The 25,429-nt window shown below is 36.6% G+C and overlaps 1 protein-coding gene across 3 annotated transcripts in view; it reads left to right on the forward strand.

Moving 5' to 3' along the window:
- Window positions 1–25,429, forward strand: part of LOC120536894 (myocardin-related transcription factor A-like) — a 143,658-nt gene that overhangs the window by 39,782 nt on the left and 78,447 nt on the right. Inside the window, exon 1 of one of the 3 annotated variants that reach the window (XM_039765440.1) lies at window positions 6,373–6,634. The exons of the other annotated variants lie outside the window; for them this stretch is intronic. Within the exon in view, the coding sequence (XP_039621374.1) occupies window positions 6,619–6,634 (16 nt within the window). The 5' untranslated portion in view covers window positions 6,373–6,618. Of the gene's footprint in view, window positions 1–6,372; window positions 6,635–25,429 lie in introns of those variants that run through there. 3 annotated transcript variants of the gene reach the window in all.

A 25,429-nucleotide genomic window follows, 5' to 3' on the forward strand; every position in this document is an offset into this window, starting at 1 on the left:
ACCCATGGGAAGCCAAAGATTCTTGAGAGGTTTGGAAGATTTATAGAATAAATGCCCACACCAGATAAACCCAGAAAATTGCCATTAAACTGATGATGATGATGATGTTGTGCTCTGCCAGGGAAGGGAGCTGAACCAGAAAAGAGGTTTTTCAGTGAGCCTCTTTTGTTAGACTGGTCAGGCGCATAACGTAATCATTCTCACATAGACTTCTACTTGAAAGTAATGTAAATAAACAAAAAATATATAAAATAATTCATTTGAATTTAGACAAATTCTTTGAAAATAAAAAAGTCTTAAGCAAATAAAGTGACATTTACTACTTAATTCAGCCGTAAGCTGAGAGCATGTCCAAAATTATATTGTATTGAAATAGCTAAGAGAGGGAAATTCCACATAAGCTGTAGAGGTCAGTAGCATGCTATGTGTAATAAGAACATTCAAGTCATATACTGTATTTAAATCTTCTTGAGATCTTCTTTAGCAAGTGAAAACCAAAAGCAGACCAATATGAAAATGCTGGACTAGTCTTTTAGGTGTGAAAACTCTCATATAGAAGCGTAGGCTCTAAGTGTGTTTGTGATGCTATTGCTTTAGAATTTATAATGCTTTCTTACTTACAATTTACAGTAGGTTTATTTTTATCAGCAATATTTTGAATTTCTCTTGGCATAAAACTAGAAAAAATTGTCTATATGTTTAGTCAATTGATTTAAGAGCACATGCGTATTTTAAGCTTTTATACATTTTTGCTTTTATTTTAATTACAGCATTGATTTACAAACTAAAATTTATGTGTACTTTTTTAGCTGATCACATTCACAGCTGCTAGTAAACTTTAAGCAAATTGTCTGCCTGGCTTCCCTTCCGAGTCTGGGAATGTAAATGTGTAACTTTTATTGGGGTTATATTACCGCCATAGTTTTAAAAATAGTGTTTCATGTCACTTTTCAAAGACGTTTTGATAAGTAAACAACACAGTGTCGACACAATCCTACTTAAAACCATGTAGTAGTCAAACATACTGTAGCCCCAACAACTATGATAAAGGAAGAATGTGAGCAGTTCTCATTGTGACTGCAAGACTGGGAGCAGGACACTGAAAGTCAGCCTCCCCACCCATGATCCTAGTGCTTAATTGGAATTCATGTTTAGAAGTCATCATCTACTCAACCTGAATAAATGTGTCTCATTTACATCTCTAAAGCAAAAAACAACTTTCTATCACAGGCCTGGACAGGGGGTTTCATGGTGAACACATTTAATGGAATGTTATGAGGAAGCAACGAAGACATTTGATACCAGAAGTGCTTATGTTAATTCTACCTTGACTGTGAAAAGGCTTTAGACTAAAGTTCCTCATAAGAGGTTAATCATCAAATGGAAAGCGGCAGAGCTTGAGTGTGCTAAATGTACAAATGTGTACACACAAACAACAGTGGTCATGTGTTTTATTTTAGAAGATATCAGAAATGAGAGCCTCCCGGGATAAGTGCATTTCAGCCTTTTTTTATTTATATTATCATGTAAATATCTGCATAAGATTAAATTGGGGGGCATACATATTAGAAAGTAAACTATTTAGGTGCAGTTTTAAATGACGGGTGACAGTAATGAAATCGTAGTCACCCTCTACCAGGCATTGCATAAAATTGATAGAAAAAGGTGAATAAAATCTTTTTGCCCGGTGAATAAGAGCAAGAGATTTTTTTATGAGGATGTATTTGAAATGAATTGTTAAATTAGTCTTTGAAATCCTTAGACTTTCTCAAGTTTGTTGGTATGAAGTGTGTATCACTAACGTCATCTGCTAAAATATTGAAAAATAAATGTTTACAGTTTAGGGATTTACATGTAATATTGATATAAGAGAAGCATGAATCATCCTGTTTGATTTGCCTAAAAAATTCAAACAGTATGACACACTCTTTTTTACCTAATTTTGTGCTAACCCATTCTCAGTATTGTGGAAAGAAAACAATTAGATCAGGCTCTTTTTGAACAATGTTCTTTTTTGCCATTTTCAGGATGATGAGAATTTTTAACTTTGGCTCGAGCTCTCAAGAGGATTGCATTGATGGGATTGCAAGTGGCAGCGCAGGGTGCATGAGCGACGCTTAGCAAAATGACTGCTTTGGATTAAGCCATATTGTTTTGGTACTACTGTAGCAGGGCAACATGATGGTGCAGGACTAGATAGGAAGCTTGGGGTGCCAATTGGGAAACAAAACCCTGTTTAATTAGAACAAAAAATGCAATTAAGCACTTCAAAGTGCATTTTTAAAAAGAAAATCGTCCTCTTACTGGAAATTTGTTGTAGAGGTTTCAGGCTTGAATCAACACAGAAGCTGGGTCCATATCACAATGTGATGCCGTCCTCCGTTGTCACCTTTATATTATGTGGACCAGAAGGGCCAGGGCTTCTTTAGGTACAGTGCCCTCAGTCAAGACTGTGAGGAAAGAAGGAGACAAGTCCCCCTTTCACCCTGGGGTGGTACTAGTTACTTTAGGTGAGCCTGGAAGGTGACCATCTGGCACGCATGCTTGACACTACATTTAAGATGCAACTGTTGGAGCTGCACACCAAGTCTTCATTTTTCATAGATTTCCTTTAAAGTTTTAGTGAAACATGCAATGAAACCCCATCTGAAATACCACAGAAGCATAAAATAGTCACATTTTACTTTTTTTTTTTGTGTAAGCAAAGCGTTGATAAACCGCAACACAATATGACAAATGAGATTAACATATACTTCAAAACCTGTCCAAAAACAGCTCTTATTTTTGAATGCTCATATTTCTAAGTATTTGTGTGTAAATAATATAATGAACAAATAAAATGACTAATTATCATAATCATTTGAATTTCTGTGAAAGGTACAATGATATTGGCATATATGAATATGGCACAGAGTGGCGCACATTAGGGCTGAGTGATACATTGAATTCTGGCAATATATTCAGTATAATTTTATAGGCTATTTAAAATCATGCTACTTTTAGAGTATTGTGTTCTGCTTGTGCTTTTTGTTTTCTACTAAAAACTCAATAAGGTGACCAAGTAGGAATTTGAAGAACATATGTAAAGCTAACTTGGTTTAAAAAAAAAAAAAAGACAGAGCTAAAAGAAGTTTTCATTCATATGGTGATGACTTTGCTTTCAGAATTCAGATGAAGAGCAATGTGAGGTATTTAATAAACTATGTGAAAATAATTGCTACCAAATCAGGCAGCAGAAACTAATTTTGTTTTATCACCTCAAATGGTAACCTGCATGCTGTACATAATGCACCAAAGTACATGGATCTATCTGTTCTCTGACTGCTGTAAACACTACTGTTCCTCTCCTCCACAAGCTAATCTGACATGTTTTTTTTTATAGTTAAAAGAAATAATTGCTGCTGTTTTGTATCATACAGCCAAAGACTTGGTTCTTGTCGGCACTGCAGGGACAACGTTACCACCGCAGCTGCTTTAGACCATCAGCTGCAGACACAGCTTAGCAAGATAATTTGTGTTAGAGTCATATTTTGCAATATCACACTTTTTAAAAGTTGGCAGATGCCTATAAATATCCATCCATCCATTATCCAACCTGCTATATCCAAACTACAGGGTCATGGGGGGGTCTGCTGGAGCCAATCCCAGCCAGAACAGGGCACAAGGCAGGAAACAAACTCTGGGCAGGGCGCTAGACCACCGCAGGGCACACACACTCGCACAGTAGGGACAATTTAAGATCACCAGTGCACCTAACCTGCATGTCTTTGGACTGTGGGAGGAAACCGGACCACCCAGAGGAAACCCACGCAGACATGGGGAGAACATGCAAACTCCACACAGAGAGGATCCCGGGAAGCGAACCCATGTCACCTAACTGCGAGGCAGCAGCGCTACCACCGTGCCGCCCTCCTATAAATATCAATAGTGTTTATTCCGCATCTCACTGTTGACTCACCAATATGTGAAATTGCACAGAGACGTACTGATATCTTGATATATGCGGCTTCAGTGAGGTCTGGAGCTGTTTTTAATATATGAAATGTTGATTTCCACTGCGTAACTAACTCTTTATCCAAAAAAAAACAAAAAACTGTTAGGTTGATCAGTAACCATAAGCCCAGACATTTTGACACCCAACTCCATCTTCAGGTTATGTATTGACTGCGGATGATTTTTTTAAGTTAAATGACACAGAAGACTGCAACTTTTTCAGATCCTGTGAAGATGAAATATTTTGCAAGTCTTTTCTGAGGTGTTAAAAATAAAGAAATGAAGTTGTTAGCTGTTTTATCTTAAGAGTGTTTAAAGAGTAACTATACCAAGTCAAAATAAATGCTTTATCAGTATCCTTCCTCCTTTCATCACTTTTCTCTGGCCATAAACTTGTTTAACTAATTGTTTTATTGTACTTTAAAATATGGAGTGGTCTACTTCTTTTGAGCTTTCTACTTCTCTAACTCGTTTCTCTTTTATTTTTTCACACTTTAATGGGGGCAGGGTAGGTTAATTAACTGTGTTTCATTATTCAGCTGTTTTTATTTTCACGGAGTACATTTTCAGGCACACACAAGACTGGGATTTGGTGAGTAACATGGTTAAGGAAGAAACTTGGTTTACATACACAAGTCCACTTATGGAGTTTCTCCTGGGCAAAATACTCATTACCTACAATAAAAATAACTATCTTATATGTATAGTTACTTATTATAAAATGCTGTTTATTATTAACAGTAGGTTGCCTTTACAAGAAAAACTGCACATTTCATTACCTAGCTAACATTTGTTATTAAATCCTAACCCCATATATGAACCTTCAGGAAACTGATCAAAAACTCGTTCAAAAATGGTCATTTTCTTGTGTTTTATAAATATGTTTAGTCCTTCGTGTGCTGGTAAGTAAATAATATCCATTCCCTTTCTACATCCCTGACTTCAAATAATTGCAGTATGAATAATAGCTGCTGTGCCACCTGATTACTGTTTCAACATAACTTCTGCAAAGAGCTGGTTGAAAACTAAGCAGGGATTTTATGAATATGTTTCCCCTACCAGACTGCACACAGCACACTCAGTTCTGCACGGCTGTGCAATTGAGCCATGCAAGGCATCGGTGTACCAGTACATTTGCATCTTGCCTTACACCCAGTGCTTCTGGGATAATAGTACCGTGGGCATTTCTGCTTCATTAAAATAAATATTTTGTTAGGTTAATTTTAAAAAGTAACCAGACTACATAATGTGTGTTACTTTTATTTAGTTACTCCAAACACTGCTCTTGAGATTGTGCTGCTGAGCTTAGCACTGTACGTTTAGTTCATCAACCAATATTTAGCAATTTTTTTTGGAAAATTTGAGACAGATTACTTCAACAGCAAGAATGAATAATGTGATCGTCCGAGCGTTTGCCTCTGGAAATTTATGTAGATATTTCCAACACTTTCTACCCATGGCTACTGGATGTGTGTGCGATGGGAATACATGTGCAGGTTAACAGAGTGCAGTGTATGTATGCATGCAGACTACGAAATCCTTAAGTGTAACATGTTTAAGGATTTACAAAGCCAGATAACTGGGCTACGTGCAGAGAAATCTACATGTGGTAACCAAGCTTTTCAGAGATCAATATCCATCCATCCATTATCCAACCGGCTATATCTTAACTACAAAGTCATGGGGGTCCACTGGAGCCAATCCCAGCAAACACAGGGTGCAAGGCAGGAAACAAACACTGGGCAGGGCGCCAGCCCACTGCAGGAGATCAATATCTCAGTCTCTTGAACTGGAATAAGAGTTTACATAGCATTTTTGAAACTGGGTTTTTGTGAATAACTAGGTAATTAAAGCATATGCAAACACATCTACTTACACACTTAAACAAACTAATGCAGGAGAAGTCAAAAGTGCTACTTCACAGAACAGAGGCAGAGAGCGCAATGGACACAGCCAGGCATTGCTGGGAGTGGTGGTGGGGGGTGAGTGTAAACAAGGAGAAGCAGGGATTGGGGGGTGGGGAGAGTGGAAATGTTTATAAAGTACATCTGGGATTGGATTGTGTAAGTGAAAGATTTATTAAATAACATTTAACAAAAAGAGGAAGGCTACTAGAGGAATGGTGAATGAGGAGGAGAGGTGGAATAAAGTAGGGGTAAGAGGTCATCAGCATATCTGTCTCGGCTGTAGTGGAGAGCAGCTTGACCCTCCGTAGCTCTTTCCTACAGCTGGCAACAATATTTGACAGCCGATCAGAGAGTGACGCCCCACAGGCTGATGCAGTTAAGGAGAGAGAGAGAGAGTGAGTGAGAGAGAGAGAGAGAGAGTCAGCGAGTGGGCGAGCGAGACAGGGACTGCTCCTTCATGAGCCAGCTGTGATAAGGCAGAACAGAAGGCCTTCCCATGTGAAGATTGTCATTTACTGGGGACTCTGCACTTCTGTATGGAGTTTTGGTCTGCTTTTAAGAAAGGCGTGTAGCTGGCAAACAGTTTCACCGGTGTTTAGCTGGAGTCTCTTTTGTCTAAGAAGCAGAGTATTTCTGTGGGATTTACTCTTTTTATATTTCATTTTTAATAATGTGTTAGTTTTTGATGCCTCTGTGTGGAATTTTCACTGCATAGATAATGGCCATCCATGCAGGTAAGTTTGACACATTTACATTCTGCTTTTGAAAAAGTTAAAGGCACAGAAAAAATGGGCTAATGAGTTTAATTTTAGAAAATGAGCTATCTTGTTAGATCACTTTCACACCTTTCTCAAGATTATAGAAATCTCTGATTTTTAGAAGTAAGTGTGGCTTGCTGCTTTTCTCTCTTACCACTTTTATGTGCTTAAGTATTAAGAGTTCTGTATTGTTTACGTAATGTTTCTGTTTTAAGGTTGTACTGCATGTGAATTTATTAATGCCTTTAATGTGTAAATTGGTATGCAGGCATGTCAAATATTACATACAGGGTTTCTTGGAGACTTGTTTCTGATTTTGAACTGCATTAAGTTCACACATTTTTCCTTCTTCTGTTTGACTATTCAGTGGGTGCTCTGAGATTCTCTGTTATCTAAAAGGGTGTGTCAGTTTAACTGGTAAATTGAAATTGACCTAATACAAGCGAGTATGGGTGGGTGTGTGAGAGTGTGTCTTACAATGGATTGGTGACCAGTCCTGGATCATACATAATTTTACAAGGATATTTTAAAGAATCTCAACAACCGATTGCTGAATAAAATCACCTTTGAATTTCTGAAAGTTTGCCTTCTCTCTATCTTGAGTATTGATGTTCTAAATTCTGAGGCATTTCAGAAAAATCTTTTCCTAAGATCAAACATTTCACTGTCATCTTATTTAGAACTGGTATGATATACATCTTGTATAAACACACACCTTTAGATTAAATATTTTTATTTCATGAACATTTTTTTGTGGGCGTGCACAGCTTTTTATCGAGTTATGTGGTTAATACATTTTTAAATGCGAAGGAGTATAAATGCCATTTACTCAGGGTGTCATTTCATGGTAACTTTTCCCGGCTACCTTACAGTCCCCACTGGAATGGAATCCTTCAGAGCAACGCCCAGTTTTGCTTTTGTCTTGTTTAATGTCAGCCTGGGACAAGTTAACTGTTTGGAAACACTGCAATAGTATGCATGTGCGCACTGGCGAGTTTTTGCCTGCAAGGCGCCTATTTAGACTGTTATGTAATAGGAGCTTTGCCTGCACTCTTTAAGTGTACTAGCAAGTCAGGACTGGAGAAGTTCGTTCTTTACTTTTGTGTGCTGTTTGAAGTGTTTCTTCTCCATCTTCACATTTTCAGTACTTGTGTGCATTGTTAAATTGTTTTGCAAGATTATGCAATCCTATTTCAGTAGTAAGGAGAACTCTCCTAATTAGGAGGCTGTTGAAATTCATTTACTCATGCAAGGTGTTAGATAGATAGATACTTTATTAATCCCAAGGGGAAATTCGCAAGGCTTTCAGTTAGCCAAACTTGAATTATCCCAAAATGTTTGCCACTTTGGAATTTTTTTCTGTTTCAAACTTTTTTCTAATCGGAATTTTTCATTGTGAATTTTTTGTATGTTTACATTTTTTGCTTAATGCTGTCTTCTCAGATATTTATTCCATGCCATAGTACAGCCAACAAACAATTCATATCCTCAGGTTGAAATGCTACAGTTTATTTCCCAAGTCATATTACCATTGCCTTAGGAATGTTCCTTTCTTAATGTGTACTATCATTGTTGAGATAAAGTGGACAGACTGTTCCAGTCATACTTAACTGTTTCAGAAACAGAAAGGGGTTAGAAGATCAAACAGTTGACAGCTTAGTGGACGTTTGAAATAGTGAGGGTGAATGGCGTGTTGAGCTAAGCTGGTAAATAACAGGGTATGTGTGTTTGTTTTTATCTCTGGTCAAACTGTGGAGCTCTTCCCCAAGTCAGAGACAGGACATTGTGAAACCGATGAGGAAGAGGCCAGATAACAGTGGAAATGAATTGGGCTAGAATGCTCAAGTCTTCATTTGCCTTTCTGAGCATTGGTTATTAAGAATTATTCTATCCATAGCCGTATTATAATGTCGATGAGAGAAATAGGCGGCAGTTTGCAGGGTGGTATCAAGCAAAAACCTAGTATGCGTCTGCAGCCGCCATCAGAAATGTAAATGGGAAAACTCTGTATTAGAGGACTTAAGGTCATGGCATTTTTATTTATTTATTTGTTTATTTATTTTAACTCTGACCAATGTAATTTTTTATCATGGCAATCTGAAACTTTTGTTTGTCTGCTTTGTAATATGAGAAACACATTTTTGGAGAAGTAAGCTGTATAGGTGTGAACCTGCTTCTTTAACCTCTAGTCATTAAACTGAGATGGAGCAGTGACTGTTGTGTTTTATGACAATTAAAATCCCAGCTTAGCTGATTTATAAATTTGCAGGCACAAGATAAACACTGATGCCTGGCTTTGGCCAAGATAACAGACAGTCCTGAAGTAGACTGTCCTTGATTTGTCGACTTCCTCATCTTTCTGTTGTTTGTTTTCATTTTCCCAGAACATGTTGTCTTTCACGGTCTCTGTCCTCCACTTCTGCTCTGTTACTCATCATCAGTGACCTTATATTAAAGATAAGTATAGGCTATACAGGTTCTTGTGTCCTGTTGTTTCTATAGGTTGTCCCTAATGTGAAAGTTTAAAATGAAGCATGTCTGATTTTCACAAAACTTACTGTGTTAATAATTGTTTTGCCCACTGATGAACTGTCCCCCAGCAACCGGCCCAATCCAGAATCAATTCCTGCTTTTCCCTGTGCCCCCGAATTGGGATCATCAGGTTTGAGAATGTTAGGCTGTGTTTATGGACCTATTTCCGCATTCTCCATATAGGCTCTGTAAGACCGTGTATTGAAATTTAACAAGCTCCTTTCATAGAACTGCATTTGACATGTTAAACACTGTTAATCTACAATTATTTGTAAATTGGAAGAATTGTAGCTCACACAATGATAAAATGAAGTACATTGCTTATGCAGATCTCAAAACATTGTCTTTCATGTGGGCCAATATGTTTAGGGGTCCCAAACAAATCATAAATTTACCATGCAATACCATGCCAGTGTACAGCAGTGATAACATTGCATTTCCTTTTCGTGCCAGTTGTTTCCTTTTCTTTTTTTTTTTTTAAAGACTTGATTTTGTCATTGTAAGCCTATCATATCATCTTAAGCTGCTTTGCTGCTCTCTTTCATACTTGCGTAAGGTGGAACGAGGACAAAGTGACAGTTTCTTACCTTGCAGATTGCCATACCATACAAGATGTTGTTTGATATTTTTTTTCTTTTATTTCAAAATGAAAATAATGACAAATTTCAACTATTGAAATAATTTATGAGAAACTTTGATTGTTCAGATAACTGTAGCCATATGGGAAGGAGCACAGTGTATGAGGTAATATAAGTTGTGTTTTAAGATTGAGTGGTTTCCTTTGGGCTGCAAGGCAGGATAAATAAATCTGCATTAAACTGAGTTTGTTGTATTTTAAGTAGTAGAAAACTGAGTTTGAAAGTTTTCAAATGAATTCATATGGAAAAATGAACTTCCTCTTTAATTAAATGTTACACAGTACAGATACTAAAATATATTACAATTTACTATAGAGTGTATGCCTGCATTGCAGTTTGAAAGTCCGAGTTTATACTTCTTTATAAGTTAGATGTATATTATGAAAGCTTTGATTATTTAAATTTAGTCCTTTTATTAAATGAGGGATTTATATTTGCAAATTATTTGTATTGTTTAGAGTAACTGAAGCATTGGAATGGTAATGGTGGGGGATGGGTTTCTACTTGGACTTTATAGAGAGAAATGAGCATATTTGTATTATTTTAATGTATTTATTATGTGTTTAAACTTGGAGTGTGGATGCAGTTATTGCAAAAAGGTTACAATTTTAAATTTATATTTAGCCAGTCTTTTCCTCCTAATATCATACAGAATCACAACGCTGCAGACGGCGATTAAAATGGTTGCAAGTGTGACCAAAAATAAGCTTTGGCGATTATCATTTCTACTTAGTTCGTCAGTGGTAAATGAAATCATTAAAACTTAAAACTAATTATATTATAACAGATACAAAAGGACATTTTTTTAAAATAATTGAGCAGATGTGCCTATGGTACGGGTTGGTACGAGTTTCCCAGCTACCCTTTGGATACCCATGATCCGTATTTCACTTAAGGCTGGTTTATACACACAGTGAAAGTGACCAGGCGTAGACATGCACATGCAAAACTATTTCTAAGTACCCAGAGCAACTGACATAGCGCATATGTACCAGATGGTGAATTTCAAGCAGAGGCTGGTTATGCTTGTTCCAGAATGATGAACGAAGGGCTGAATATGACTCAGCAGGTCATCAAAATGCAAGGAAGCCATGCAGACATTTGAAATTCATCTGCCCATCATGTAGGTCCCCTGTTATGAATTTATATGTGCCCCATGGAAATTGGTGTCCCTTCTAATTTGATGCACGCACACTAAGGTGTTATTGTCACAGATCTCCTTGCGTTCTGTGGAGGAATATTTCAGACAAAATAAAATAAATGAATGCACAGATAAATAAAAGTACAGTGAAATTTGAGTATAAATACATAAATGTTTCAGGAAATGTAAGCATAAATAAATGTGCCATGAAATATGAGCATAAATAATGTGTCATGAAATATGTTTTTTGTTGATTATTTATTTAATTGTGTCCATAATATTCCCCCAAAAGCATCATTAAATACGGCTTGAAGTAAAACTGTCACATTAACTTGTCAAATTTAGACGTTGGGCTGTAGCACATACTGTGTTTTGATTGGTGAATTGTCTTCTGTAGACTGCTTATGCCTAATTCAATATGTCTGTGCAGGAGATAGAACTTAATGAAATAGCACAAGAATTAATTAGAAAAATGCTTACTGTTGTCAATGAAATGGATTCTGTCGAAGTTATCAAGTATTTCAGAGAGAAAGTCAAAGATTTATCAGAAGAAATTGCAGTGTTGGCGACCCTTTTAGACTATAATATCGATGAAACTATTTTTGAAAACATCGAAGAAGTGGTGCAGCAGACGAGGCTACATTCCGGTTCAGGTGATTAAGTTACTTGCCCAGGATGCCCATCCTTTGACATTCCAGTTAAGTCAATAGAAAACTTTCTTTTATGCCATTTAAAAGTACGACAGGTTGCAGATCTATATGGTGTATCAAAGAAGATGACCACAAGGCAAATGAGCCAGTGTGAGATACGTTGAGCTGCATCTGTATCAGTTTAGAGAGTTCGACACAGAAAGCCCAAAGCAGTGCTTAATGAATATTTTGTTACTGATCATCTTTGCACTGATCAGAGCTGTAAAATTGTTTGTTTTACTAGTTGTTTCCTTTGGAGGCACTAGCTCTCCGGAAATGTGTTCTTTTGAAATTCCGGCATGTTATTTAACCGAGAAATATGATATAAAAGGCGATATCCCTCCCATAGTAATTACGGCGGTACAAAAATCACGAGAGAAAAAGATATACTTTAGCTTTCTTTACTGACGATTTTACACAGTTACAGACGGGAAGCTTATGACAGACTCTATCAAGGTGGGATCTTGATCTATGCAGTCTGCCATCTTTCTTCACCACGCCGAAAGGATTTTCCGGACAGATGACACAATCTTCTGCCCGAGAGCTTCAAAGTGTATTGGCAGTAGGTCCATCCTTATATACTGGTTGCTCCACGTGCAAGGCTCTTTCTCTGGTCTCTAAACAAGGACAGGAAAGGACTCAACTCCACCTCCAAAAAATACAGCAATAGCACAATGCCTACATGCAGTTCTTATTCTCCCAACAAGAAAAGAAGAAGATTTTGTGCTGACAGAGGACAGAAGTATATTATTCTGTCTTTAGGCTGACTATACAATCCTCCAGTTGTCTTTGGCTATCTAGTCATATGCTTGGCTGGCAATTCTAAATGCTGAGCCCCTTTGTACCATACTTGGTCTGCCTGTATGAATGAATCCATAACACAGAGACAGTGACATTAAACTTAATATTATAACAAACATATTATAACACTAGTCTACAGTCAGGTACATATTCGTAGCTACTTTTTCAAAGGTGAACTATTCAATCAGTGACTCAGACTCAGAGCTTGAGTAAAATACACTGTTCTTAAGGACTGTACATAGTTTGAAGGTTATAATGACATTCAGTTACCAAAGTCTTCAAGACAGACATAAAAGCACAAGGAAAATATACACTACACAGGAAAAGAATTAGACACATACATGGAGGTTAGAAAGTTAAGAAATTGGTATAGTAATATTTTACAAATCATTATTTGGCACCTAAATCAAAGCTGTTTGCTCCTTATTTTCTTCTTTTAGGAGCCACTGGCTCCTTGAGGTTAATTTTTGTCTGAAGCACTGAATCATGTTACAGAACATAAGTGACCAAGTGTATGTGCCATATATTGTACACACCATCTTCCAGTGTTTTATTCCTACTCCCGTGTGACTCATTTGGGAATTTTAACATTTTTGAGGTTAAGGGACCATCACTAATAGCTAAAAGCAAATCATCACCAGTGGGGACCTTTGGTTTTCTTTTTATTATTGTATTTTCCCACCGGTTTCTTTGAACCAGAAAAAATGGCTTTGGATGCTTGTAGGCGGAGTGATGGCTCTGACGCTGAGTACCTGCACTGGTATCTGGAAGGTTGCCGGTTCAAATCCTGTTAACTGCCACAAAGATGCTGCTCTGTTGGGCCCCTGAGCAAGACCATTAAACTGAAAATCCCTCCAGGGGCACCGTATAATGGCTATCCCTGTGCTCTGTCTCTGAAAAGTCATGGCAAAAGACAGTTTCTCCTTGGGGATTAATGAAGTACATCAAAAAAATAAATACATTTTACTACGCAGTCAAAAGAGATTGGATAATGGATTCTGTCAAATAAGTGGCTACTAGGTACATAAATTAAGTTTATTTTCACCTTCAAAATCTGTGATTATCATATCATGGCAGTAAGAAAATGTAGTCTTTACCTAATGTTGTGATTTACTGAAGAATAAATTCTGTAATAGGCCTACTCTGAATCAGAGCTTTGGTGACTGGTGGTGTTTCATAATGATTCCAACTGGCTAAAGGTAAGCATTACAGTTTCAAGAGCAAACAAATGTGTTAATGTTGTCTTCTTCTGTACACCATCATTTCAGACGGTTGCCGTCACATTAGTTAATGATTTCCAGCATGCCTGTGCTCTCAGGTGCACTGGTGTGTCATCTGGTGTTGGTTCCTTCCTTGTTTACAACTTTTCCGGGATAGATACTGGCTGTGCACTACCCTAGAAGTACACTTTCGGTTCACTTGAAGTGTTTCTGTAGCTGGGAAAGAACCTTAGTTTTTTTACATGTGATATTCACTCTTTCTACTTCTCCTCTGAAGTTCCATTTGCAGATGGCAGGGACTTCGACCAATTCCATTCTGTTTTGATTACAGCTGCACTGAATTATTATACATGAATATGTAATTCAGGGTGCTGTTTTAAATATGAAATAAAAAATTGAAATTTTGATGTTGTGATGACCTGGCAGAAGGTTTTTTGGAGAATGAGTGTCACCATTGTGGCAGAGCACAGGGGCAGCAAAGTAGTCCAGAAACTTCTGGGAGAAAAAAAAGAGACAAGCATACTGGCAGGGAGAGGTCCTGCTTTTGCCCATGTGGTAATTCAGGAGCCATCATAGTGATGAAAGTTTGCTATGTGTGAATGATTTCCTGAAAGATCAACAGACATGGACAGCACTGTAGGAGATAGTAAAATGCAGCCTTAGTGTAAATAAGGAAATACTCTCTTGGGATGCTAGAGAGAAAGTTTCACATTATGTTCACATCAAAAAATTAAATAGATTCATACAAAAATATCTGTACTTTCCAGAGTATAACTCTGTTGTTATTTTTTGTTTTGTTTATGTTTTCAGATCAGCTTTGATGTTGCATAACATTAAACTAAGTGATCTGTGGGATCTTTGGGGCATTACATGCTTAGTTTATCAGAGTGACGTTCCCACTTTTAACTCCTTGAGGACAGGTCCTGTCCTTTTCAACTTTAGTTATTGAAAATATTTTATAGCCTTCTCCCAGTATCAGTTAAGCAACTGATAGCATCTGAACTATATGAGTGTATGGCTGTCTTTTTGTACAATTTACAGTGGCCTGGCTTTCCAGACATGGCAGATTCTTGCTTAATGCCAGCTGAAATCAAAATTTATGTCTTTTCTTTTATTGGCTATAAACGTTGGAGACATTCTTTAGCAGTGTGTAATTCAGCACAATCATTTCATAACATAAATGAACTGTCTACTATTTTAGACTCAGTTACTGCATTTTAAAAAATGACCATTTTGTCCTAAATTTTTTTAACCCCACTTTTTTATTTTGTTTGTTTTTTTCCCCATTTTGTCTGGCCTCTCAGTTTAGTGGCATTGACTGACATAACTATGAACAGATGGATCGTTTCCCTGCTCTGCCCAATACTGATAAACGCTGCAAGTCTACAACAGGATGATCCTTTCCCGACAGACATTAATGTATTCCTGTTTAGCCTGATGGCCTTTCCAGGAAATATGCAGATGTAAGGCAAAAAAAAAAAAAAATCTAAAGTGTGATTTAGCTTTATTCTTACAAAACTCGCTACTTTAGTTTCTTCTGAATTCTGGATCTGAAACAAGGGCACATCTCTCTAATATTTTTGTTAATACTAGCCTGGTGTTTATGTAAGTGCTTGCTCATTTGTTAATATATGTTTTGGTGATGTGTTGGAAAATTTCTGACATTTCTGACGTACGTGAGCCACAATTCCAGCAGTAGATATAAAGCAGTAATTTTTGGAAGGAGCATCATCAGACTTGACATTTAGCTAGCCTGCTCAAACAGCCTAAACTCTTATCCTGTTTTCTTTTCTTTTCTGTTTTGAACATGAAGAAAGAAACATCAAATACCCAGTGTAAAAGTTGCAATATTAATGTCATACTCATGGGCAGGTTTAAGCCTGTAGTCATACTTCGCATTTTTTTTTTTTTTTGTATTTTCTGATTTAAATGTTTGAAGGAGTTGCATTTTGCTGTTAAAATACATTTAACTAGGATTATTTTATAAACAAAAAATGTAAGCATATTTCACATTAGCACTACAATCCATGTTGTAACAGAAATTTATTCCATGTATTTCTTTCCATGTAAGCAAATGGGAAAACTGCCGACTCCAAAAGGAGTGGATGTCTCAAAATGAGTCGAGAACAATCGTTGAGTGTTCCATTTTTAAATTCTGTCTCTATTTACCTTTGAAGCTAGTCGTCAATACATTCTAAATGGTCTTTTTCTTTTGAACTCTTATCTTTTTTTTCTTTTTTTATTAAAACGTTTGCCTACTTGAGTTAGTACCTGGGTTGAAAAAAAGAGAATTCCAAACTTCTTCTGTGAATGAAAGCCTTTAATTTGAAACATGTGTATTGGGATACCCACACAAGTCTTTGTTTTGCTTGACTCAAGAATGTCTTGATTGCATTGTGGTACTCAGTCAGGAAATAAAAAGCTGAAAGAGAGCCTCATTAAAGGAATTTTAAATATTTAAAAGTTTGAAGTTAATTAGCAGTTTTTCCTATCTATGCTTGTGGTACACACATCTCAGTTTTGGTGTTTGAGATATGGTTGATATGCCATTCATCCACATATCATTATATGCAACATTCTTCCAGAGCTAATAGAACATGGGGAGTGGATGAGATGCTCAATTTTGTTATCTTTTTATCATTCAGAAGTGTAAGTACATTTTTGAAATTCTCTGTTGTTATGCCAATATTAGAACATAAATCCATACCATGTTAGAAGTGCTTGCACATAGTGCATCTTTACAGGATCTCTGTAGCCTCTCAGATCATATAAACTGTGCCATTACTGGACTCCATACAGCATTGAAAGATGCGTGAAACCAGCACCGACAACAAAAAGAAGCAGCCAACCTCCTCATGGGATACAAACCACCCATCGAATTTTGTTTTGTGAACTAAAGTTGCTGACAGACTAATGCATTCTAGATTTAAGATGCATAAAAGCAGAAGGTATCTCACTAGATCTTGTAGCTGTTGCTTAATCTTTTCCATTCTGTTTCTGATTTTGATATCTTTTGGTAGCTTTTAGTGTCACGTCAATTTTAATTAAAGGTCACCTCTGAGGACCTTTATATGTGTCCTTACTGATGGTATGTCCACTAATGGAATTTTGCTGATATTTTGCCAGCTTCATTGATATTTGCCCAGAGCCATGCTGCATTTGTTGGATCGCCCAGCTGGGATAGTTTATTCAGTTTTGAAATGCAAATAACTGAGTGTTGCACAAGGATATGACAAAATTTTGAAAACGTAACATGATGAATAGACTGAGTTAGAGAAGAAATAAAAAAAATGAGTTGATGCAATTTAGTCGCCTCGTCTTGTTTACTGGTCTGAAATGTTTAATGCTAACCGATTGATGATGTTGTGAATGCTGAGGGCTGCACTGTACAGCCTATCTCACCCTTTCAGTATTTTCTGGTGTCCTTACAGTTCTTGTTGGTCCAACTTACATGTCCTTAACACCACAAGTAGTTTGAAATTGGACAGCAATGAAGTGCTCACTTCATTCTGTTAGTCTCATTCTGCCTGTTGCATACAGTGGGCTTGCAGAAAGTGTGCACAGGAAACTACTTGTAAAAATTATTCATGAAAACTCAGATTGTCGTCAAAGTGGGTAGAATATGTGATGCCACTGCTTGCCTCTGCTGCTGTAAACTTTACCCCACAAATTAAGTGAATAAAATTCTTAAATTATGCAATGTAATGAGAGATGTTTCCTCACTGTTACTTCTCAGCCGCCTTTGTCCAAATAAACTGAAACATACAATATCTAAATAAATCAAATTTGTCAGTGGTTAGCAGGAGTTAACATCCAAAAGAACTTTTTCAAACCAAGCATTGGAAGTTTAGTCAAAGACATACAGGTTAGGTATATAGGTATTGCTAAATTGACCCTGGTGTGTACAGGTGTTTATGGGTGTGTGTTGGCCCCGTGATGGACTGGTATCTTGTCCAGGAATTGTCCCCACCTTACACCTGATGATTGTTGAGATAGGCTTCATCTACCCTGTGACACTGCCCTGGATAAGCAGGTTAAAAAAATGGATAGGTGGATGAATATGTACTGTGGTACCAAAAGAATCGACTCAACAAGTCGAGAAGAGTTGGGGAATTGCCCCATATAATATCCGGAGGAGTAGCGAAAAAAATATGTCGAAGTTCATCAAAAACATGACGCATTTGACAAAATAGAGCAGAAAGGTTGTGGTTTATATACAAAATAGCAATCAGAAGAAAGTATGTCTGGAAGTGATGTCATTATGGAAAGACGGAAGTGACATCGTCAAGCTAAGACCGGAAGTGACGCCATCAGGAAGGGCTGGAAGTGATGCCATCAGGATGGGGCCGGAGAGTTGGAAGCAGAAGTGATGTCTTGGTCAGTACGCCAATTTGGGAATCTGTAAATGATGGAGATAAGTGAGCTAATTCATTATTTTTCTTCTGTATGTCTGGTGAAAGAAGGAGAGAGTCATTAATGTTCGATATCAACCTTTTATCTCACGATAATACACTCACCTCAGTACTTGTTAGCTACCTCCTAAGCGCTCATGTTTGACTTTATCAAGCACTAGTTTTTATCTGTCATAACATAGAGAAACTTGATAAATGATGGAACACCTTTTATGTCTAATGTAGTGTAACATTTGCTGATCATGGTGACGTGAACTGAAACGCATACAAGTAATAATTTTTCTGTAATCTGCACAGGAGTGAGTAAATTTAAACTTAAACTTAAAAAAAAAAATTTTGAAAAAGCAGCGCGTTATCATGCTAGTGTCTTATACTTCATAAGGAAATGTACATATATCTTAGACTTTTTAGTGCATATGCAAAATGGTGTTTTTGCTTCTCTTTTGCCGTCTTAGCGTATAGCATATTTTTGCCACTCGCATTTAATTACCAAAGTGTAGGGACATTAAAAATCTAATTTAAAGTGAAGGAAAGGTCATCGGGTATATGTATGCATTTTAGTATACTACACTGAAGAACAGTTTTTCAGTTCTTTTTTGTGTTTCTTTTCATGCTGCTCAGTGTTTTATCTGTGTGTGTTACTTAGTGGTCACAATATTAGAGTATATTATTTCAAAACTGTGAATAGCATGCTCCTCAAAACAACAAACCATGTAGATGCAGCTTAAAATTTATTTTATGTGAACATGGACAAGGGTTCCAGTATTTGTTCAAGTACCTTTAGAATGGACAAAATACAGGACCTTAGCTACTTTGTCCGTGTTATTATCATTTCTCCCAGATGCGGTTTTCAGCATCTCATGAATAGCTTCTCTCCTAGGAGTTCCGTGCACTTCAGTCTCTAGAGATTCTATTATAGAGAGTTATGCAATAAACAAAAACATCTAGAGTGCTGCAGCTGAGTGTCGGAAAACACCTTGTTAAAAATAAATGGTTGTAAGAGATCTGCTAGACTTGTTCAAATAAACAGGAAATTCACAAATTGCTCACGTAACAGGACTTTGTCACAGTGTTGTGCAAATGGGCATCTCTAAATACATAATGTATTGACAATAATGATCCAATTCAAACTTTACAATTGACTTTGACTTATTTTCTTTAATTTTTAACCTAAAGTCATATATAACTTGGGGTACTTCTCTGCTTCTTTTGATCTGGATTCATACGTAATATTACAATGTTTATAAATTAAAAATATGGAGTTTTTAGGCTTTCTAATTTTATTCCTTATCCTATCATGCTACTGTAATTACTTTAAAATGTAGCTAATTAAAAAAAAAAAAAAAAATTTTGATGTGCATAAAAAAAATATATAACCACACAAAAAACTCTGTGAAATCCCTAAATAAAAGGTTGTGGGGGAGTTACGAAATCATACTTTTAGTTATGCTTAATAAGAATTCAATATTTAACAAGTTAAGGCTGAAAGAAAATGGGGATAGTTAAAAATATTTCAATTCTTTGAGGCAGTACACTGAGAAAAAAGTATCAAAATCCTCACCCATAGATATCATGTGATATTTAATCACATATTTCTCAATAATTTGCTATAGTTATGCATTTGCTTTGATTAACAAGTCTACTGTTGTACACAATAAATCAGCATGACTACAATTAGCAGTAACCAAGATCCAAAATCATGCTTCACTTCTCAGCATTTGTTTTTGTATTATTGATGGCCCTGACTTGATGGTACAGCATTTTGTGGAACCCCTGATCTAAGTTATTCTATCAACAATGGCTGAGAAATACATAATTTATGATGGTTTCTTTTGATGGTTCCAAAGAAATAATTGTCAATACTTGTAAAGTTGTTGAGGACAAATTAAAATATCACAGAAGTACAGCAACCTTGGCTTATTACTTTAAGAGTTTTTAACAGCAGTATCATGAATGTTTTGCTTTTAACAGTATACAGCAAAATCGGTGGAAGACTGCAGTCCATGAATGTACAACTTATGTCAATGACTGAAGCAAAATATAAAGTTTTAAATACTTCTGTTTATTGCACACTGGATCACATCACACTGCAGACCTCTAAAACTAATTGAAGATGGAGGGTTAAGAGACATCATACAGTGAGGTCTGACAACTCTTATGCATTCACTTCACATTGGACAATTGGTTCACGTGTCAAGGAGTTATTTGAAAAGCACAAGTTTTTGCATGTTGATCAGCTAAGAAGCCGTACAACAGTGGCATTCACAGGAGATACTGGACATTGCTGAACTGTCTTGGTAACACAAAAGATTAACTGAAAGTAATTTGGTGACATTTTGTGATTGATCACAATAAATATTGTAATCTTTTGACAGCATTAATTATGTTACATCCCATGGAAAGCTTCAACATTGAATTATTTCCACAGATATAGTTATCAATTTTTTTTTTTTTTTTTTACTTTCTCATATACGAAGTAATGGGAAAGAATTGTAATCGTCCAAGGGTTTGATGTCGAGATTTTGATCAATCTCAGTGTTTTAGACCTCCCTGACTTTGTCGTATACGAAGTATTGGGAAAGTGTTGGAATCCTCCAAAAATTCAATTTCAAGATTTTGATGAATCTCAAAGTTTTAGACCTCCCTGAGTCCAAAAATACCATTTTTGGAATTCTGTCTGTGTGTGTGTAAACACAATAACTTGAGTATGCTTTCTGTTAGGTCAACCAGATTTTGCATTCAAGTATTAGGTGAGTTGTAGATTTCTATCCACTTTTGGGCTATTTCCACCAACCGGAAGTGGTACTTCACTTTTTATTCATGCAGCTGCATAGTCCAATTTATTCAACTTTATTTTTATAATAATTTTTCAATATATTATTAATTTGATTTGATTGGATTTGTTGTTGATGGTTCTTTAATGTACATAATATAAAAATATAATCATTGTCTTGCGGTTTACTCCACAAATATCCATCCCCATATCTGAGAATTCGAGAAAGTCTACGGAGAAACCATTACCAATATTTATTTATTTATTTATTTTCTTATAAACCTAATCTAAGCACTGTCAGCAATGAGCAAAAAGTGAGAATATTATTTGATACAGTCTACTTTATTTTGGGCAAAGAGTAATGTATTTAAATAAATTAGCAATGTGTTTTATATGAATGTTGGTGAAAAATACTCAGAAAACTCTGTTAGGCTGCAAAGCTACTAGTTAATTGATGCAACAATTTTTGTTTAACTTAATCAGTTTTGTGTAACAGTGGCCATTCTACATTGACTTTTGTATCATTGTTCTCAGTTAAAGAAAAGGGTCATCCCTCACTGCTCTTTCTCCTTCAACTTGTATTAGCATGCAACCAAAGAAAATATTATTTTAAAAAGTCAACACTGAAATAGAAAATCTTTCACCACGCTTTGTAGAGTTACTAAGTCACAGACTGAAGTAAAGCAGTAAATCAGAAATGTTGACATCTTTGCACCAATTAACATTAAATTCACAGAGGACCTTTCACAATGAAAACCTTTTCCATTTTGATAAATACTGATGGTAAGTACTCGTAAACTTGAGTCTTTCAGTCAGGTTAACATAGTATTTCTTCATTCTCAATAGTAACACAAACATGTGACATGGCCATCTAGACACATGCAACAGTTTTTTTAACAGAAACAGTCAGTTATGTCAAAATTCTTCTGAATTCTAACATGAGGTTATTGTTGTGTGATCCTTGTGGAGTTTTCTGCATTTCTCTTTATTAAGAGACTTGCAGATTAGGTGCATTGATGATCCTAAATTGTTCATAATGTGTGCTTGGTGTGTGTGCACACCCTGCCCAGGTTTTGTTTCCTGCCTTGTGCCCTGTGTTGGCTGGGATTGCCTCCAGTAGACCCCCGTGACCCTGTAGTTAGGATATAGTGGGTTGGATAATGGATGGATGAAAAACGAAAGCATGCCAGGATGGTTTTTGCTCTCTTGTTGTAGCCATGGTGTTTATCCAGATTCCAGCCTATACTGCACAAAGAAGGGTGAGGGTGGCAGAGTCACAATCTGAACTTTGAACTGTTTGCCTTTGTTTGACCTGCTCCTGACTCCCCAGTGGTGAATTTGGTCATAATTTGACACCACATGCATTTGGTCTTTGTGCCTGATTTTGGTGTCCTTGTCCTGGCATGCTAATGTATCATTCCATTTTATCATTAGATTAAGTAAGAAGTCAAGCAAAATTGCACCTTTTATTGGCTAACTAAAAAGATTACAATATACAAGCTTGTTCAGGCAAGATGTAAACAGTCATTAGATTAAGAAAATGTTAACATATGTTTTAATCTTTTTGATTTTAAGTGTAGAACCAAAATGGAAAATATTTCATTGTTTATAAAATATATTTTTCTGCTGCTAAGGTACTTTTCCGGAGATAGAGATTTTTCCTGCATAGAAATCTGTTGAGTGTATGAAATGATCAAAAGGATTGTGTGTGATCAAATTTTTTTCTTCTTCACGCATTCTCCAGTGTGCTGTTCCAGGTTCCTGAGTTTAAAACTGTATTTTAAAACATCGGTTCATGCAGAGTTCACTGTTGTTTGTTTATCTGCTATATAACCTCAATCTCCTTTGCTCTAGGGAGCAGTGAGTCATTTTTGGGAAGAACCAGGTCTCTAGGCAAAAAATTGTTACAGTCCCACATTCTATAGGTCTAAGTGCTTCCTCTTTTCGCCTGCATAGGCTTTCCCTCCGCATTTTACATTAATGTGCAACTCTAAATCGACATTGGCACAGGACTTTGCCCAGTGATGGATTGGACCCATATCCAGCATTTCACTGCATTGTGCCCGCTGCCTCTGGGAAGGAATATTGTGACTTGCATGTCACAAAAACTCTCTTATGGTTCTGCTGCTCCCGTATGTGGGTTTTACTTTGACAAAACAACAAATCTCTTAATTCTCATGGATACACATCTTCATTGGGAAGAAACATTACTTTTCCCTAATGGCAATACGAATTAGACGATCTACAAGTCACTGACTTAAAGTTTAAATTTGAACAATATATTCAATCTCTTTTCGCTGTTCCGTTATTTCACCGAGTGATAATTTCCATTTGTTTGCGCTAATGCGATCTTTAATATAATTTTTTGAGAATTTTGAATTTTAGTACTTTCATTATCTCTAACTTGCTCTGTGTGTGTATTGAACTCTTTATGACATTCTACTTTGTCATCTACTCTGCCTTTTATTTCTGGCCCCAGGCATGGTTAAATCTCTTGGCACAAAGTCTCGTCTCATGGGACTTGAAAGTGTCTCTCTGAGAAAGTCACGTCTTGTCCCAGGATTTTTTTATTATAATGGCAAGATACGCTACCGTGGCTGTTTGTTTGTCTGTCCAGGATCTTAAATCACCTGCAGCTCACAAACCATTTGACCTATTGACCCAAAATTTGGTACACATATACTATGTGACATCTACTATCCGCCTTCTTGGTGATGATTGACCTCCAAGGTTATTCCTCTTTTTATTTTTATTTTATTATAGAATCAACTCTCGGCAGCGGCCAGCAGGGCAGCCATGCGGTGCATGTGTACGAGCGCCGTTCTCATCCCTACCATCTTCACCATCACTTACCCTACCTTTTCATATCTTAAATCATTCTTGAGGCAGATTGAAGACTTATGTCCCAGCTTAAGTGAAAATTAAGGAAAACATAATTGCAACACAAACTCTGACTTAATAGTTTTAATGCGAAAAGATTCCAACGAATGAAGAGAAGAAGTGGGCCGCTAGGGTGGAGAAAAGAAGAGCTGCTCAGGAAGCAGCAAGCGCATCAACCTCTGGGCACACAAATGCTAAATGTACAGAGAAAGAGGAGGAAAACTAGGAATGCTCAAGTCAAGAGTAATTAACTGCACGTTATTGTGCAGTGCGCCGTTACTGGTTAATGTTATTGTTTGTTGATAAGGTATGGCAGAAAAAAATACATTTAAGGAAGTTCTCCATTTTCAGTTTTTATTGCCACTTGTTTAGCTATTTAGTGAGTGTCAGTCTATGTATGAGTGTGTGTCCTGCCGTCCCCCCTCTTCTGCTGACACAGGCTGCAGCTGTCTTGATCCTCGAATGTATAATCAGGTTGGAAAGTGAACAGAAAGAGTAAAATTTGAATGCCAAATATTTCTACTTTTATTTACTTTAGTGATATTTTAAACTGATTACTCATAGCACATATACAGAATAACAAAGTATATTACACTTTCAAAGCATTTGTATACACGATAAAATATAATGAAAATTCCTCAATCCAAGTTAGAGTCATTAGAGGCCAGCAGAAACTAACCCTTGATAGCTACAAGAGTCTCTCATGGGACATACGTTCACACACTTACACTGGGCCAGTTTGTTATCTCCAATAAATCTAACATGGAAGTATGAGGAAAACCCCAGAGTAACAAAACATGTACATACAGTACATAAATTGAGAGGAGAACAGGAAAACTCCTCACAGAAAGTGACCAAACTTTAATTTGATTCCACCATCTTGGAGTTGTATTGCAGGAATGTTGAACACTGCTTCATGCTGTTGTCTGGTAAAATTCAATTCACTACATCAAATGTGTTATTACAAAGCTAGAACATGGCACACATTAGTAAATAGCATAACCTTCAAGCAAAAACCATGTAGTTTATTCACAGAAGTATAAAAATATATGCAAATGTGGAGTTTTTTGTGACCAGTGCCCTCTAACATATTCCTCCTTGTAAAAACCACATTTATTTTTTCTGATCACTTTTGTTGCATCGTTTGCCAGGTAACAGGATGATCTCCACATGTTTTCCTGAGATTAAAAAGAAATGGTGCTTCATCCCAGTCACCAAAAATGTATTGTAAATGAAACATAGGGGACTGTTAGTTCTCGAACGACTTAAACTGGTTAGTACTTTGGGGTTAATAGAAGATGAGTGCTCAGCCGGCGTATCATCCAGTGTATGACATAAGGTCTCTTTATAGCAAACCACACCTAAATTTACATATGCATTGCTTCTACCCTGAAAAGAAGGCTTTGGATTTTCTTAGAAACTCTAAGCAGAAAATGCAAACTCCAAACAGGAAACTGAACATTTTTGCATCTTAAATGACAGTAGTTCAATTAACTTCTTTAATAGTCTTCTGTTTCGAGACATTTCCCAGTCAGCCCTGTGTGCAAAGCAGGAACCACATGCACACACCCTCACTTATTTATTGATAGCTACTTAGCGCTGTCAGTTGAACAAATGCACATGCCTTGGGTATCCATCCATGCATCCATTATCCAACCCGCTATATCCTAACTACAGGGTCACGG

The sequence above is a fragment of the Polypterus senegalus genome, chromosome 10 (assembly GCF_016835505.1).
Source record: "Polypterus senegalus isolate Bchr_013 chromosome 10, ASM1683550v1, whole genome shotgun sequence".
NCBI classification, from domain to species: Eukaryota; Metazoa; Chordata; class Cladistia; order Polypteriformes; family Polypteridae; genus Polypterus; species Polypterus senegalus.